This window comes from Saccostrea cucullata, unplaced genomic scaffold (assembly GCF_032062105.1).
Source record: "Saccostrea cucullata isolate Sc308-1 unplaced genomic scaffold, CSIRO_AGI_Scuc_v1 ctg2711, whole genome shotgun sequence".
In the NCBI taxonomy this organism is placed as follows: Eukaryota; Metazoa; Mollusca; class Bivalvia; order Ostreida; family Ostreidae; genus Saccostrea; species Saccostrea cuccullata.
Genome location: NW_026929884.1, coordinates 92,140 through 109,930, shown reverse-complemented (window position 1 = coordinate 109,930; position 17,791 = coordinate 92,140). Strand labels below are relative to the sequence as shown.

General features: G+C 34.3%; 1 protein-coding gene across 1 annotated transcript; it reads right to left on the bottom strand.

The window, feature by feature from the left end:
* Positions 1–4,061: 4,061 nt before the first annotated feature.
* Positions 4,062–16,623, bottom strand: LOC134282370 (piwi-like protein 1). The gene is made up of 19 exons (XM_062764770.1): positions 16,513–16,623; positions 16,144–16,348; positions 14,642–14,856; positions 14,120–14,244; positions 13,536–13,599; positions 13,441–13,466; positions 12,844–13,044; positions 12,606–12,717; positions 12,325–12,451; positions 12,084–12,201; positions 10,191–10,305; positions 9,859–10,055; positions 7,510–7,661; positions 7,068–7,192; positions 6,676–6,856; positions 6,285–6,447; positions 5,519–5,647; positions 5,007–5,160; positions 4,062–4,765 (listed from the first exon to the last, which is right to left on the bottom strand). The coding sequence occupies exons 1-19, from the start codon at positions 16,621–16,623 to the stop codon at positions 4,649–4,651; spliced, it is 2,637 nt and encodes an 878-aa protein (XP_062620754.1). The 3' UTR covers positions 4,062–4,648.
* Between the last annotated feature and the right edge of the window lie 1,168 nt (positions 16,624–17,791).

Below are 17,791 nucleotides of genomic sequence, written 5' to 3'. Positions count from 1 at the left end.
ATATATATATTAGGGATGTCAAATCGGTCGATTTTTAATACTCGGTTACTCGGACGTTTTTCCGATCGAGTACCCGGGTACTCGGTAAAAGTGTTAATAAATATGAACAAGTAATTAACATTGATAACTGTAAAACATTGTAAACTCTTGTAGAAACTAGAGGTACTGTGAGCGATGAGCTCACTAATTGATACCCCCGCCTCCATATAGCTATAATGGCAAAGTCCATGTTTTGCTGTGGTCGTGAAACCCAAAATATGTGTCAGATCAAAACGTAAAATAGGAGGTGCACAATGGCAATATGTAATAAAGATTCTGTAAAAGTTTCATCAAATTTCATTCAGTGGTATGAGAGGAGTTGCGGATAAGAGACGGGTACCCCAAAGCGTAACAGACGGACGGACAGACAGACGGACAGGCGTAAAGACGGAGAGAATTAACGATTACTGTATACCCTCCCGCTTTTCAAGCGGGGGGTATAATAAAACCACATGCTCCGATGGGAGATTTACCCGTTAATCTGCAATCTCCTATGCAGAGTTGTCGTTCGTTCCTCTCTCAGACACCTCTGCAATGGGCTCACGTCAAGATTTTTGACGTAACGTATAAAACATGATATTTGAAGAATTGTTTCAATTTAAATTAATATATCTGGATTGATTTAGTAAATATCTATCTCAAAACTCAGACATAAGCATAGAAATTGAATTGTAATGAATTAAAACAAACGCACTATTTCTCGTGTTTAACACTGTGTATACGCGAGCCAACGACAGGGGTGAATGTATGAGCCGATGGTAGAGAGTGGTTAATCTGATGTAATAATTATGAGCACCTCATGCCCGACGAAATTTAATATAACATTTTTTAAAGAAAAATTTAGTTATCAGATAAACACAAGGATTAAAATCATAAATGGTTCACAGTTTTTTTAAAAATAATAATCTGCTCCGTAATTCTAATGTAACTCTTTGGTTGCGTTTGATTTCCATGTAATCAGTCGTCAGAGCTTCTCCTATCACAGAGCGGATTTCCGATCTTCCTACATGTTTTCGATCCTTTATTTTATAGTATTACGGAATGGTTTGTTGTAATTTGATGCAACGATGGACATCAGTTTTTTTTTTTTAAACCTTTGCCTTCAACCATTTGAATTAATGTAATGTATGTAATCAAACACAACCATATCAACAATGCATTTGCACGTGTAATATATCATCTGTCTCTTTTCCCGAGAATTTACTGCTTCTTGGAGAATTGACAAAATAATCTAATTTATTTAAACACAAAAGACCTTATTAAAACGATGTGCAGTGAAAACAAATCATTAAAGCAAACAAAAAATAAGGGTAGAAGACAGTCGAAGGTGAGAAAAGCCAGGTAGTAGGTGTTTGGTCATGATAATTACTGTATAAACACTGTCGCGGGCGATAACGGTCATTAAGAGGTGTAGAAAACCCTAATTACTGTATGTACAATTGCAATGAACATTTTACGTTTTAAAACCGATGTTTTAATGCATTAATAAATGAGCTTAGAAACATTCTAAAATATACATCCGAGTAACCGAGTACCGATTTTAGTATTCGATACTCGGACGTTCAATCGAGTACCCGGTTAACCGGGTACTCGTTGACATCCCTAATATATATATATATATATATATATATATATATATATATATATTCAAAAAAATATTTTTCCTTGGTATAGGGATAAAATAAAATCCAAATTCAAATGACAAACTCAAACTTTTATCTAAAGCGCTTTCGCCCCATGCGGGCTCATCAGTAGATTTGAAATTGTAAACAAGTTACATTGTGACGTCATTCTCGTGACGTTATGTAGGCAACGTTAAACATAATGATTGTGACGTAATTATAATCACAGTTAAATGAGGCGCACAGATAAAGTTTTACAGTTCATATGATCAAAGTTAAGCGCCTAATATAAATGTACAATAATGGAGACATTTTATATAAAATGTACATACATGTACTAAAATAATTTGATATAAATTCCTTTTAGCAGTTCAATTTTGGTTTAAACAGATTTTAAAAATATTGTTCTTTGGCTTTCCGTAATTGTTCATTTTCCTCTTTTATTTTGTAAAAAGGAAATATATAAAAATGTCCTTTGCCACAAGAATCAAAGTGTTCACTACATTGCGTGTTTCGTATGGTCGGATCTTTAATCTGTTGTTTGTGCACGCGAACACGATCGGCTAATTTGGTTCCGGTTTGTCCTATATAATTTTCCTCACATGTAGGACACGTCATACAGTATATAAGGTTTTTAGATTTACACGTCATAGAAGATTTAACGTCAAACTTCATTCCGTTTTTAAAAATAATGGTTTGGCCGGTTTTTAAAAATTGACAGGTTCCGCATCGTGGATCCTCGCACTTAGAAACCATCGGTTTCTCGGGGTTCGATGTAAATTTGGCAGTGGTGAGAATCTTTTTCAAATTGGGAGGTTGACGCCTGCTGTGTAGTATATCCTTTGGTTTAATAAGGTCCCTTAATGTTTCTGATTGTTGAATAATAGGGAAAAATTGTTTGGCAGTTTTAAAGATGTTGTGATTTCTTGGGTTGTGGGTTAGAACAAAAGGGATCTTTTCGTTGCTCTCCTCTTTGTGATGTCTAATAGTACGTAATTCGTTAACGGGTATTTCCTTTGCCTTTTGTATAGCAGCCTCAATTAATTTTGATGGATATTTTTGTCTAGAAAGAAAAATTCTTAGTTCACATAGTCTTGTATTTCTGCGATCCTCATCAATAACAATAGTACAAATTCGCCTGGCCATATTGAAAGGGATGTTTCTTTTAGTATGGGAGGGATGGCATGAGTTGAAAATCAAATATTGATGGGAGTCTGTGCTCTTGTAATAGAGATCCGTTATGATTTTTCTTCCCTCTTTTATCATAAGAATGTCTAAAAATGGCAATCTGTCTTCGCTGATTTCCATTGTAAAATGCATACTTTCATGGAGCCGATTTAGAATGCTGTTAAACTGTTGTAGATCTTCTAGAGATTTTGTCCAAAAAATAAAACAGTCATCTAAATAACGTTTCCAGTTTCTTTCAATGTATGTACCAAAATCCTCTCCAAAAAATGTTTTGCATTCTGAAAAAAGTTTTTCCTCCAGAAAACCTAGAACGAGAGTTGCGTAGGTAGGGGCGACTTTTGTCCCCATTGCTGTCCCTTTTGTTTGTAGATAGTACTTGTCATCAAAAAAGAAATGATTATTTTGCAAAACTATTTTAAGTCCTTCGAGTTTGAGTTTGTCATTTGAATTTGGATTTTATATATATATATATATATATATATATATATATATATATATATATATATATATATATATATATATATATATATATATATATATAGTATAGCATAGACATCGGAACCTAGGGACTATAGAGGTAGCTTAGCCCCCCCCCCTCAACATACACACACACACTTTTATTTTGCAAAGATATAAATTATATTGGCATTAAATATTGGGGCTTAATTTTTTTGCCCCCCCCCCCCTTTTTTTCAAAATGCGTTAAATTTCTCTGTGGTGAAAATGTTGATGTACAATCTTAACGCACTTTGAATTTTTTTTCAAAATGTGTTGAATTTGTCCCAGATTTAACGCACTTTGATTTTTTTTTAATCTCAAAGTGATTTGATTTTGCCACGGTCTCAGTTTTAACGCACTTTGAATTTTTTGTTTCAAACTTAGTATTTTTTTTCAAAGTGCGCTCCCACAAGGTTCTTACTTGTAGGAGTAGACTAATCTCATAAACCCAGTAAAAATACAAACTACAAACAGAGCAAACTAAATTATCCCCTTAAAACACCAGAGGAGGTGCCCAGGAAAAGCAACCATCCTTTTTCGACCAGTCACATCCGCTGTGAATTTTATATGCAGGTATTGATGGGTTAAAACTAGTAAAAGATATTTTTCCAAAATGCCTGGATACTTGTTCATGATGTAGTTTTATATTTTGATCCTATAATAAACTTACTGATCAATTTTCAACCAGAAAATGCAAAATTGGGGCTTTTATTTTTTTTTTTCTTGTTACAGATTTAACCATTTTACCAATATAATATGACAAACTTTACAGCCCTGTGATTAGGAGATAATAATGTTTTAGCTACTGACCATATACACATTTATACCTAAGTTGCTTTTGAACTTGCCAAAATAGCTTTCTTTGAGAAAATATATTCCCTGATCTGAAGTAATTTTATGTGAAGTACAAATGTTTCTCCATTAGGAAGATAACAGGTATATTAAATCCATCACCACTTTTATTGTAAACTAAATAATACACTCCAAATAATCTCCAATGACAATACAACTTGATATGTACTAAAATACAACAATTCACTGAATACCTGTACATGATACACACAAAACTAATACATAAATATATTAATTCTAACTTTAACATATAGTAAGTCATTTTTAAGGTCTGTACTTCATGACCTCTAGTGTAAACAATGTCTATATACAAGTCTCTGTATCCATACACAGGATAGTATTACTGTTTGTTAAAACAATTCATAGCACTGGTACTTCACCTGTATCCATAGCCAGGATACTATTGTTGTTAATTAAAACAATTCATAGCACTGGTACTCCGTCAAGTTTCACAGGAAAAAGAGACGGTCAGCCAACAGCTCGGACGGGTCCCTGTGGAGGGACTGACCGGTCAGGTAGGCCAATTTATGGGCGTACTGACAAGGCGCTGGAACCCGAATGGTTCCCTGAAATAAACAATGCATAGAGTATGAAAATATCAAGGGTCAGGTGGAAGTTGCTTAAAAAACTGATAGTGCAATTATCAGAATAAAAAAAGAAAGTTTGCCCTGTGCCTTTTAAAATCTGAACCCAATCTAAGAAGGCCATATCAGAAGCATAAACTTTTTCTTTAGTACCGGTAATCAAGTTCAAGTATATAAGATGTGTAAGACTTCTTTCCTCCTAGGGTACATATTATAAACTCACCGGCCAGTTGTAATACAAATGTGTCAATTTGTACGCCAATTGCTGCATGCGGTCTGGTGTGAGGAATTCACCGTTTTCATCCTCTACCACATTGTAATGTGTTGGAGTCACTGTTCCCTGTCTTACCGACTGTGACACACAAAAGAAGTCGTACCTAGCAAAGTCATGTACAAGGTTAACAGTATAGTGTATTTGGAAGTTTTCAACAGAATTGAGGACAAATCAATACGATCAAGTTTCATATGTGACTAATGTACTATCAAATGCTTAAAACACTTGATACATCTGAAAGAATACAAACATGTACAATAAAAGAAATCAGGGCACTTTATAGGAAAACAGTATTTGCATGACTTTATGCAAATATTGGTATACGTAAAACTCAATGAAATTTTTTTTTACAAAATCTGAAGTACACATCAACTACAATTCTTGTGGGAAAGCAGAAGGACAAAAGGTGTTGGTCTATTAAATTTCTGCATTTATTTGTACATATATAAGGTTATACTCACAAGACATTTGGTCTTGGTTTGGTGACGTTTGTATCCACAACTGTTCCAGGATTTGGGTTCTTTTTGGTTCCTCTCATGAAAAATCGAGTGTTTATCCTTTTTTTCACAACAATGATGGATAGCTTAGGCCTAAAATAATGGTGAAGAAAAAAATGACAAAAAATTAAGAAAAGAAATAAAAGTATGGTAATAATTTAATGGTGTGACCATTAGGGTGAGCGTAGAGTCAGAGTACTGTTTAAAAAACTGTATTTACACCCGTTTCTTCAAACCACGTGACATGTGGTACATGTATGTCTAATCTTAGACTGGTCACACAATCAGACAAGCAAGGCCAGTCTAACATCAGGGTTATGTAAGTTGTATTACCAAACAGAAGCCTTAACAGTGCTGATTTTAAAGATTTGAAGATTTTTAAGCAATGTATTTTTAAAATCAAGTTTATTTTTTGCCGTTACACCCTTGCACGAACGTACATGTAGCTTAATAAAGCAATGCATTGTAGGTCCAGAGTTACTGTGAAGAAAAATCAATTGAATATTAATGTAAAGTTGTCCGAATTTTCTCTTCACCCAGGTGTTGTTGTGAGAGTAAGAGGGACGAGCGACTCTGAGCACATTGACTAATCATAGACCTTAATATACATGTACTTATTTTTCATCTAAGTCACGAACTTCATGATTAAAATAACTTGATAATAACTTTTACCAATCATTACTTACTAATATATGATAATATGATCTCTGCTCCTGAATTACATGCCTACCTATCATCGGGCTGCACCAAATTCAGTCTGTCAAAGGCTGCCAGGAACTGGGGCTTCTCATGTTCAAGAACAGCCTGGATCTGTCCGTCACCCACACCATCACGATAAACAATCACCCGCCTAGGGAAGTAGCCATTTCTCTCATGGTACTTCTTCATTGCAGCTAAAAATGAATCACAGAATATTATTATTTAACAAACATGTTGACTAACGGCAACATATTTACTGAGAAATGTCATGTTTAGCTTGTAACTTTCAATCATATAGTCAAAGTGTATTCAAGAAATTAATGAGAAATAGAATGCCAAAGGTTTTATAGGTGGTTCAACTACCATTGGATGGCAAGTTATTGCTCTAAGGTACCCAGACAAAATGCCCCCAACCTCCTTACCAAAGATGCAGACGGTGATTCCATTCAGCAGTTCTTCCCCTGGGTGTTGTGCCAGAGTCTTGGAATAGTAGCAGTTGAAGCCAGGGTTGATGGAGCACACCACACCAGCATAGGACAGGTTTCTAGTCTTACTGTCATGATAGGTGTCTATCCCTACCAGCATCACTGCATGTCTAGACAGCTGAAGAAAATAGATGTTACTTTATAAATTACACTTCAGTGAATAACAATACACATTTTCTCAGCAGAATTCTGAAAGCATTAGAAAACTGCATGGGAACTAGACTGCTCTAAAACTTCTATAGAGCAATACCAAGATAATACATAGCACATAAATCTAAATTTAGTGTTATAAATTTGTACTGCTCATGCAGTCTCCTATCTGTACATACAGGGTTGGCGACTTCCCAGGGGAACCCCCCTAGTTTACAGTTGATCTGGATGGCTATTTTGGTAGCTACTGACATCAGGGTTTTATGATTACTGATCGTTTTCTTTACCACACACTGACTGGGAACTGAAAGGCAAATCAAAATCATACAACAGCTTGCTCAAGGGGTTAAAAATGTTGGTACCCAAAAGTCTTGTCATAAGAAATACATGTGAAATATTAAAGCCCAAGTGCTCCAACAAATCAAACATTATGGGCAAGGTTAAAGTTTTTGTGAACAAACAGTCAGAGAGATGAAAAGCTATACTCCAAACTCTTTATAAAAATATTCTTATTTTTAAAATATATTTTTTCTACAGCTTAAGAACAATAAGGAGAGCTTACAAGTAAATTACTTCTTCTCAGTATAAGTGATTTCTGTCCTAGGTAAGCTGTACCATTACCTGGGTGAGTGACACAGCAGACTGACTTTATATGGTCGTAGCGTGACTTCTGATAGTTGGGGAGGATACACATCACTAACTGGGTACTGGGATTGACCGTCTGCTTTAGCATCTTGTCATAAGTGCCAATGTTATCATTCGTCATCTGAGGTCTAGACAAAATAAACATAATGCATTCACAGGTGGTAAATTACACACTTTTACAGAGTTGTGGAAAACTGCCGGTCATGCCGGCAAAACCGACAAAAAATTTGCATGACCGATAAAAATGCTATCAATGTCGGCCCAAATGACTGGCTTCTTTTTTGGTTAAAGTTTTCTTTGTTTGTCCATTTATCATCTGTGCATTTTCCACCTTAATTATCGTACCTTATATGCGATTGCATAATACCTTTTCTTTTAACGAGATCAAGGCTGTAAATGAATGAGAAACTACCATGGTTCTCGTGACCTATTAAATTTAAAACTGCCGAACTGGGACAGAATTAAGTAGAAAACATATTAAAGGAAAAAACATAAAGATGAGCTATCGGTAAATATGAAAAATTTCAACAGAAAGAATTCATGCACAGGTGGGGAAAACAGTAAATCTAGTACAATGTACTTCTGACTGTCCCAGATTTTCGTTTTTTCACCGATCATGTTGATATCTTTATTATCGATGCAAGGAATTTTTGCAATTTTTAGACCCATTTTCTAGGTTAATATAATTCCAAAATGCATAAATGTTTACTAAAATTATGTTCACTACGCTGAATTAGTATTGTCACCTGCCCAAAAGCGGTGGTATCAAGTAATGTTATAAATGCAAAATTAAATGAAAACGGAAGATGACTTGGAAATGGAGACTGAATTTTGTATTATTTTTAACATGATTTATTAAGTAGATGTGTTATAAAGTGAATAAAAATAATTGTTTTTTTTTTTTTATTTTGCGACTTACTATTTCGGACCGACAAAAATCACTTCAGAACGGCTAATTTTGTTTCCTTGCCAGTCCGAATGACTGGCTATCTGAAAAAGTTTTCCACAACTCTGCTTTTAAAGTGAATTGAAAGGGCGCCATTATTGTCCTCGACGATGAGATATCTTATTTTTTGCCTTTTCTTTTGGTTATATTCTCATTATAACAATGATTTGTCTACTGAAAATATAACAGTTTACCACAGAGCCTCTATTTTCAATGCATTTTTATTATTTTAAATTTTATATGAAAGAGTGTTAACACAAGAAAGGAAGTAATTTTTATTCAGCCAAAATGTGAAAGTTGGTTAACTTTTATAAAAGAAAAAAGTGTCTGTGTGCTGGATAAGAGAGGAAACAGAAATAAGGGTGCACTATTGTATAAAAATTAACAATTAAGAGGAAACTTTGAAAATCTTAATTTCCTTACTGGTAAACATTTACATTTCCAACGTCTTTGTCAAAGATAAAATTACAAAGTTTAAGAAAAACTTTTTTCTACATGAATTTACTGTTTCATCCTTAGATGCATCAGTTAAAAAAAATCACTACTGGGTCAGGACAAATTTAGACAGAAGCGGGACTTGTAGCAAGTGAATTGCAGAACCAGGTGCATGTAAATATAAGGAATAACTGTAAGATTTTTTGGTTTCATGAAAATGGTCAATCAGTTGGCTTGTGTGATAATTTTATAATGCAAAAACGCTGAAGGCGTTTATGCAAATTGTATCACAAAAGTCATTGACATGTATCATTGAAACCAAAAAATTAGAAAGTTATTCCTTATATATTATTATTTCAGATATGACTTACAATATATCGTACACAGGATGATTTTTCACCACCTGTTATTTTTGCCTTATCACACTTGTAAGCCATTTCCTCCATTTTAAATTCACCCAGTCACAAATGTATTTTAGAAATTGTATGGTTTTCTTTGAATTTGACCCATATTTAATTCCCCAACCAAAGAGTAGAGCAAAATTGGAGCAAAACTAAAATAGAGGTGACCGTGAAAATTACTTGTATAATTGATAATAGCAATGTCTTTCCTAATTTTATGACATCCAAAGTACTTAGAGACACAGAAAAATAGCAATCAAATGTTTTTGATTTTGTGCATATTGGACAAGTGGTCATGAAAATTTTATTCCTCACCTTGCATTCACACCTGTCTATTACACCAAAAGTTTATACTTATCATGTGCAATATACTCTAGAGCTGGCCAGATCAATACACAGAATAACTATATAAATGTCTTTTTGACAGGCTTCCAGTTTTGAAAATTTTTACAATTTTTTTTTAAGTTAATTCTTATTAGAAGTTGTACTGAAAAACACAACTTCTTGATATAAATTTCTTCTGGTATTCTTCCTTATACTTACAACATAGGATAATCTATCTGTATCCCCATTTTATGAGCTACATTCTGTAGCTGACTGATAAAGTTGCCTGTAACATTAGAACAATAGCTGGGACAGAGAAGCACCCAGCTCGACAGCTTGACAGGAAGTGACAGATGCATGTTGTGCATCTCTCTTCCCCATGCAGCATCCTCCATTTTGAACTTTAAATCTACTTCCTGCAACAAGAAAAATTCATCATATTACACATGTTATTGATGTTTTATGTAATTACTTCAAATGTTTCAATGTGAGAATCATTCAAATCTGTTTATGATGCCATAAAGGATGAAATCTTGATAGATGTTAATTACCATTTTGCGGGAATCTCTGACTTTTACACTCTCTCTGGCGAGGATCCTTCCTTTGACAGTCAACATGTCAGTAGAGAATGACAAGCCCTCCATCTCTCTCTGGAAGTGAGGGTTACTGGAAATACAGAAAAATAATATTCTTTACCAAAAGTGCTTTTTCTTCTTTTTTTTTGTTTTTTTGAAAAATACCCCTGTATAGTACTATAATTATACTGTATACAGGGTTATTTATGCCCCATGTCATTTCGCCCTTTCACACTTGCGGACAATTTAAACCCCTTTTATATTTGCCCTTTTATAATTTTATTTAAGTTATTATACTATTTCTTTAAATTTGCCCCGTTTTAAACACCCAATTTTATGTTAACGCCCCCAAAATCTACCTGATTCAAGATCAATAAATTACCGCCTGTCAATCATTAAAAAAACAATAGCTTCTGATTTGATTGACAGACCAGCTACCCGTGCTACCTGATAGTCTGAGTTTGTGTCCTCTGAAAACGATTGCCTGGTCACGCGTCAAACACTTTCATGTAGCCGCCTTGTATACACGGGGGTTAAAATATCTTGGTAAAAATTTTATTTTAAAAACAATTGAGAGTAGATAAATAAAACATGACTTCATAAAATATAAAATTTTGCTTTTAATCTCAACGGCTATATTGTATTTTAGGCGGTATGTCGTCCAAGATATCTGCTGTAGAATTTAGACCAGTCTGCACAGAAACGCTATTTGCCGATTAAAATTGGAATATGATAAATAGGAAAAGATATTTAGCACAAACGGCACGGATAAAAAATTCCTTTATCCGATCTTTTACCTACTTATATATGAATACAATCTATACCATGTTCCGTTGTAAAGTTCTGAAATGTCAGAAACAGCTGTCCGAGTTTCGAGATTGCAACTTTTAGTTCGAATTTCCTAACATCTGTCAGTACCAAATACTCGAAATTTAAAATGAATATATACAGCCAAAGATCAATTCTTAAAAGTATAAAAAAAAAAAAAAATCTTGCAAACAATGATAAATTTTAAACATACGAACACCTGCAAATGGTGAATATTTTCGACTCAATTGTTGGTCAGAACGTAGGCAATATTCCTATCGCGGTACGTACGGTACATTGTGTATGTTCACACTACGGATAGGCCTACCTATGAATGGAATATTTTATTACATTTTTTTAAATTTGACATTTACGCAAGTTTAATTTAAAAAAGATATGTTAACTTTGTAGTTTTACTCTGTGTTCTCTTTAATTTGCCATTTTTTAAAATATAAAAACGATATTTCTTTATAATTTTTTTCTTCATTAGATATCGCTGAAAGTATTTATAAATAAATTTTATATTGAAATGTTACAATTATTTCAAGTAGTTTCACTCAAATTTAGACAAGAAACACGGAATGTTGACCCTGATCACCAGACACAGACTTCCTGTGTAATGCTACGTGTATATAGATTTTTGACATCTTGGGTATTGGGGGTCTCCAGGTAAATAACACCACTGTTACTTGGACCACTCCCCCTCCTCAGGTAACCGTACGGTAAAAAAATTGGGTCTTTAAATTCACCCTAATTAGGGTAAGGCAAAAGGGGCGAAAATAAAACGGAAGTGAAAATTTCTCTGTACACAGTACCTCTTGTCATCATACGCTAGTATAACATTTTATGTTTGCAAAGAGTAACCCCCCCAAAACACCAAATGATTGCATTCTTTCCTTATGTTTTTAATTGAGGTCTTTCCTTTGCAAATTATAACAATTTAAAATTTTAGAATGCTTGGCTCTGCATGAGTATTAAAATCAATTTTATTACTGTAATAGAAGATGTATTAGAAGTCCAAAATAAGATTTTGATTAAAAAAGGGACCTTTTCCTGACAAACCTGTTAATTCTGTTGACAAACTGCTGAAGACTGGCTGCTCTATTATATGCTTCCACGCGAGTTGTTTCAGCGATGTCCCTCATGACACGAAAATCTGAGCGTTGTTGAGCTGTTAGCCCTACAAATAGGAATTTAAAGTCTCATTTATAAGCTCAGAACAACCAGAAATGAAAATAGATTTTATGCCAAGTTTCTGAGAGGTAGGTACTTCATGTTTAGAACTACCACTGAGTATACTCACCAGTGAGATGACACAGCTGAGGAATCAGGTATACAAACTCAGGGCGGCCCGGTCGTCTCTCTCGCCTCGGAACGCGATGTAGAATCAATGGCTGTACCGCTACATCAGTAAGATTTATGTTGTATTGCTAGGTAAAGAATAATCTAACATTTCATCTCTCAACAATGGCTTTACATTCCAACATCAGGACCTATACTTCATGATATTTTTGGACAGAGCTATTTCATTTTTGTATCTTTCTCTGATTACATTAAGCACTCAGGTACATGTATAAGACTAACCTGTTTGTAATAGTCAATGTAGGTCATGCTTGTTCCGTCAGCCCTGGGAAATGAATCGGTGGGATGCTTGGAAAAGTCAACATCAGCGATTTTATAAGTTCTGTTGTTGTACCTAATGATAGAGGAAAACTTATACTTCAGATCATGAGAGTCAAAAATGTTTCTAAAATAAATCCATCAAAAATTTTATAAAATTCGATTTTTTCCACTAGGTAAATATCTTCATATTGTTAACTACCTCGTTATGACAGTACATCCCACATATCTAGCTCTAATCTGCATCTTATGATCTTCTTCATCCCTAGCTAAGCCATAGACTTCCTGGAAGAGAGTCCACATTGTGTCGTCTCGTAGAATTTTGTGGCTTATGTCGGCACAAAGGAGCATTCCACTCTCGTAATTAGCAATGCTTGTTACATAGCCAGGATAAATGGATAAACTGTCAAGAAATAAAATAGGCTATGGAACTGCTTGATATCATTTGTGTCTGAAAACCAACTGCTTTAAGAATTATAAACAACCAAAATAGATAAAACCAAATTTTTATATTTTTTAATTTCAAACATCATTTTACTAGGAGACAACCAGATAATTTGGAGAGTGTTTTTTTTCAGTCTAGGAATTTAGGGCAAGTCTTGGATGCTATTTTCTGTGTGTAAGAACTTACGGTTGATGCAGGTAATTATTTACAACCTCTGGACTTATGTCAAAGTAATTAATTCCTGAATGTTAGACTTGCTGGTGATCAGGGTAAACAAGAACTTACTGGTGGTCAAGGCATTTCTTTACGACTTCTGGACTCAAGTCATAGTAATTTCTGTCTGTTATAACTTACCGGTGATCAGGGTATTTCTTTACAACCTCTGGACTCATGTCATAGTAATTCCTGTACGTAAGAACTTACCGGTGATCAGGGTATTTCTTTACCACTTCTGGACTCATGTCATAGTAATTTCTACCAATGAATGTCATCCCCAGTAGATTTTCCAAAATTCTGCAACAAGAGGATCAAGTTAAGTTTCTATACTAAACTTTCTATAAATTTATTGTGCAATAAAGTATTATTTGATTTTAGTAACTACTATAATTTTAACAATACATGTATCATATTTTTGTGAGATACACTGAAGGTTTCTAATAATTATAAACAAGGCACAATTTTCAAGAATTTTGGTTTTTGGTGAATAAAATTTGTACATTTACACTGTCAATGTACTGTAAATCACTATTTATTCGCAAGCACTTTATTTTCGCGTAATTACGCGAGAGTGCTCGCGAAAATTTAATTCTCGCGTATAATAGCATTCCTTATGATTATATAGAGCAATAACCACAATTCGTGAAAATTTTGTCTCGCTAATCAAGAGTCAATGACTATCTCGCGAAAATAAGGTGTCGCGAAAATTAAGTGATCTACAGTATGCAATAACGAAAAATTTGTGATCAGACAGTCCTGGTCTAAAACAGGTGAAGGTAATGAACTACAGCACTGCTAATGGTAGAATAAGTCTCACCTTCCTAGCAGGACACAGTACAACTTCTCGGTCTCTGGGTCAGCACCGGACATCTCTCTGGTCTCTCTGATGGTCACTCTGATTGGTGAGTTATCGACTGGTGACCCCACAGTGACCTCTGTGACCTGAAATAGCAAACAAAAACAGTAAAAGTATTACATCTGCCTTTGTATTCTAATTAATAAGTATTTTCTGCAGAAAGCAGCTTATTCTAAATCAAATACGTCAATGAATGTCTTATTTATATGCTGTATACACCAGGTTATTTTTACCATCTTATTACCACTATTTTGCATTTGCAAATTTTGTTCTGTTTTAAATTTGCCTATTTTCTGATTAGGGCAAAAAAGAAAAGCAAAAATAAAATGGGGGCAAAAATGACCCTGTAAACAGTATCTTCATAAAAAGCAAATTCAGAAAATGCTAAATCAAATGAACACAAACTAATTGTTCAAAAATCAGCTTTTGCCAAATGTTGAACATATTGTACACAGACCAAACAAAAATATATTTATAGTGTACCTTATCTGGCATTCTTTGAGGCAGGTAAAGTATTCCTCCATCAAAGATAGTGGTTTTCTTCCTAAACTGTGGAAGTTGATGAAACACCTTCTTCTTCATTCTTGTGGAGTCCAGAGGTGGGCTGAAGTCTATGTGGTACTGGTAATAGATCCAGTTCTTACTCTCCGTAAGGCGGAAATAATTAGCCATCAGCTCAACAGGCTGTCCTGAGTGACCTAAAAAGCCAACAGAAATAAAATAGGAAACTGAAAGCAAGATCTCAGTAAGACACAAGACACTAATTGGTTTGCTTGTAACTACCAGTACATTCACCTCTAATACCGTATATCCGTTTTTTTTGTGTGTGTGTTGGAAATTTTGCGAAAAAGGGGTAGATTAGTATAGTTTTTATTCTGTTTTAAGATTAATAATTTTTTAGATTCAAATGATGTTTTTATGTCACATTATAGCTGACGTAATTTCTGCATGCTTTATATTTTTCCAATTAAAAATGGTCGCAAAAAATGCCAAAAAATAGATCATCGCAAAAAAAAAAAAGATGTACGGTAGAAGGCAAGTGTACAGGTGGAATGTTTTTCTTGTTCTTCGTGCAAAAGAACACATTAAGATTCCCTAAACACTAGTGTTGGCAAATCGGACGATTTTTAGTAACCGGTTACTCGCTTCATCTTCCGATCGAGTACCCGGTTACTCGGATGATTTTTGGTAAAAGTATCAATATCTATTATTTATCTTATTCTATACTTATCGGTAGTAGTAATGCACAAATATACTGTATAGGGACATTATATTTACAATAAACACATACGATATCGTCAAAGATTTACGATTTTAAAATAAAGAAAATTCATAGGGAATTCGACACAAAGACTAAGAAATACGTCATCGTCAATCACCATTTTACACTTTCTTTTTCAGCCCCCGAAATCACGGAAAATAATTATTTACATACTCCATAATTAATAATTAATATGTGGAGTATCCAGTAAATTGCTGGTTTCCAAATAATTTAAGCTTGGGTGATTTAACAGATTTTGAATCAACTGTTCTTTTGTTAGAACTCCAAGCTTATTATGTCTGCGGCGACATCTCGTTAAATTATCAAATCAGGTAATTATAACGCAGGCCTTCAAAATATGTATACCCCAAGCAATCAAAGCTATCAATTATATAAACTGTGAAATCTAATCAAAACAATTTGATTCACTACAACCATGCATTAGATCAAGTCTAACGGTACCTATTATAAAATTAATGTGTAAGTTAGTATACATTTATAAATTATAAAACATTCATTTTCTATGCCTTTACTATGTAGAATTTATTTTATCCGAGTAACCGAATAGCAGTTTTACTAACCGATACTCGCAACGTTCGACGGTTAACCGGTTAACCGGGTACTCGTTGCCAACACTACTAAACACCTATAATTACAAGGTAAGAACCTTTACATAACCGGACAAAAATGTGCCTAACTGCCTATACTTATTCTTATCACCCACCAACTGATCTCTGAATCTGCAGATTTCCAATTCCTCTTCTCGCATCTTCTAGCTGGGCTTGGGCACCTCTGAGAACCTGATTAGGTCCAGCTTGGGCACCTCTGAGAACCTGATTAGGTCCAGCTTGGGCACCTCTGAGAACCTGATTAGGTCCAGCTTGGGCACCTCTCAAGGAACGCTCAGGACCAGCTTGGGCACCTTCATCCTAAAAGAAGTGGCTCAAATAAAAAATTATTTAAGGGTTTCCCATTTGAAAAGTTTTTTGTTCACACTGAGTCATCTTGAAACTCCTGTAGTATTTATAAATAATTGTCCATACAAATAAACTTTTGGGCCTCTACAATATGGTCACCTGGCCTGCTCACTTACCTGTACTCGGGGCTGTTGGGCCTGTGTGCTCTGTTCACCTGGCCTCCAAATTTCATCATCTTCTGCTTTTCTTGCTCTCCCTCTAGCACGCGCTCTCCCTCTTCCTGTCATTTTAATTGTTTCACTTCAAAACTGAAAATTATAAGACAATTAAATAGATTTTGTGGATATATCTAAAACTTGTCTAGATGGAGTCTTGATGCTACTTGAAATTGTCTCAATAAATTAATTAAGAAACAGCTTAAAACACATGCTATTTATTGGTTAACAGGTCCATCACAATCCCTTAATTAAGCTATATAGCTTGAAATAGTTTTTTGGTCACATTATTTTCCGTAAAAAGTCTCACCTTGGTGCAGTATAATTCAACCTTGAACCCTTTTGAAAACATTGCATGAAAATTTATACACCAAGTTGTGACTTCTTGAAAGACTTTGCTTTCTAAAAGTTTTCAGGCTATATTAAGCGATTGATTGCTGACCACACAGGTACTTCTTAAATTAAATCAATCAATTCAATTTATTTATGTATTGACATAGTACCATTCATTGGCATATAGTCATCTGGAGTCATAATGTTATCCATTCTGCATCTACACTATACCTCAGGATGCTTCCATATACCATATATACTCACCTATAAGTCAGTATTTTGGGAGTTAAATTTTAGTGCAACAGTCTATGTCCGACTTATAGGTGAGTAATAAAAAGACAGGTATTTTCTGGATGGTGAATCATAGTACATTGTATTCTATAAACATTTTCAACAGCTATCATTGAACAAAGTATGGATACATTATTTTATTTATGTATTATGAATTTATACATAAATTACATGTAATTTTATTTTATTTTTAATCTTTTGAGGGCAGTATTTATATTTTTATGATTTAAAGTTAAATATCTACCGGTACTTCATTTCTTAAAATATCAATTGAAATCAGGGTAAAACATCCGAGCATTTATTAGAACTTGTCAACTGATTCTGGCATAAAATTGTACCAACTTATAATTGGCTCAATGGCAAATCATTGCCAAATAACCTAAAAAAAAAAAACAACCAACTTATAGGCGGACTGATCGACTTATAGGTGAATATATACAATGTACGGTAACCAATCATCACTTTGCTGTTCTTGAAAAGATTTTTCCTGTATTGCTATGTTAAACTTTAATGGAACATTGTGGCTACACCCTACCCCCAGGGTCATGATCTAAACAAACTTGAATCTACACTACCTAAGGATGCTTCCATATTAATATGGCCAATCATGACTTTG

Coding starts and splice junctions, on each gene's coding strand:
- LOC134282370 (XM_062764770.1), bottom strand. CDS start 16,623: ATGACAGGAAGAGGGAGAGCGCGTGCTAGAGGGAGAGCAAGAAAAGCA. Junction 12,452..12,605: donor ACATTGACTATTACAAACAG/GTTAGTCTTATA, acceptor TTCTTTACCTAG/CAATACAACATAAATCTTAC. Junction 10,056..10,190: donor TCAGAGATTCCCGCAAAATG/GTAATTAACATC, acceptor TTCTTGTTGCAG/GAAGTAGATTTAAAGTTCAA.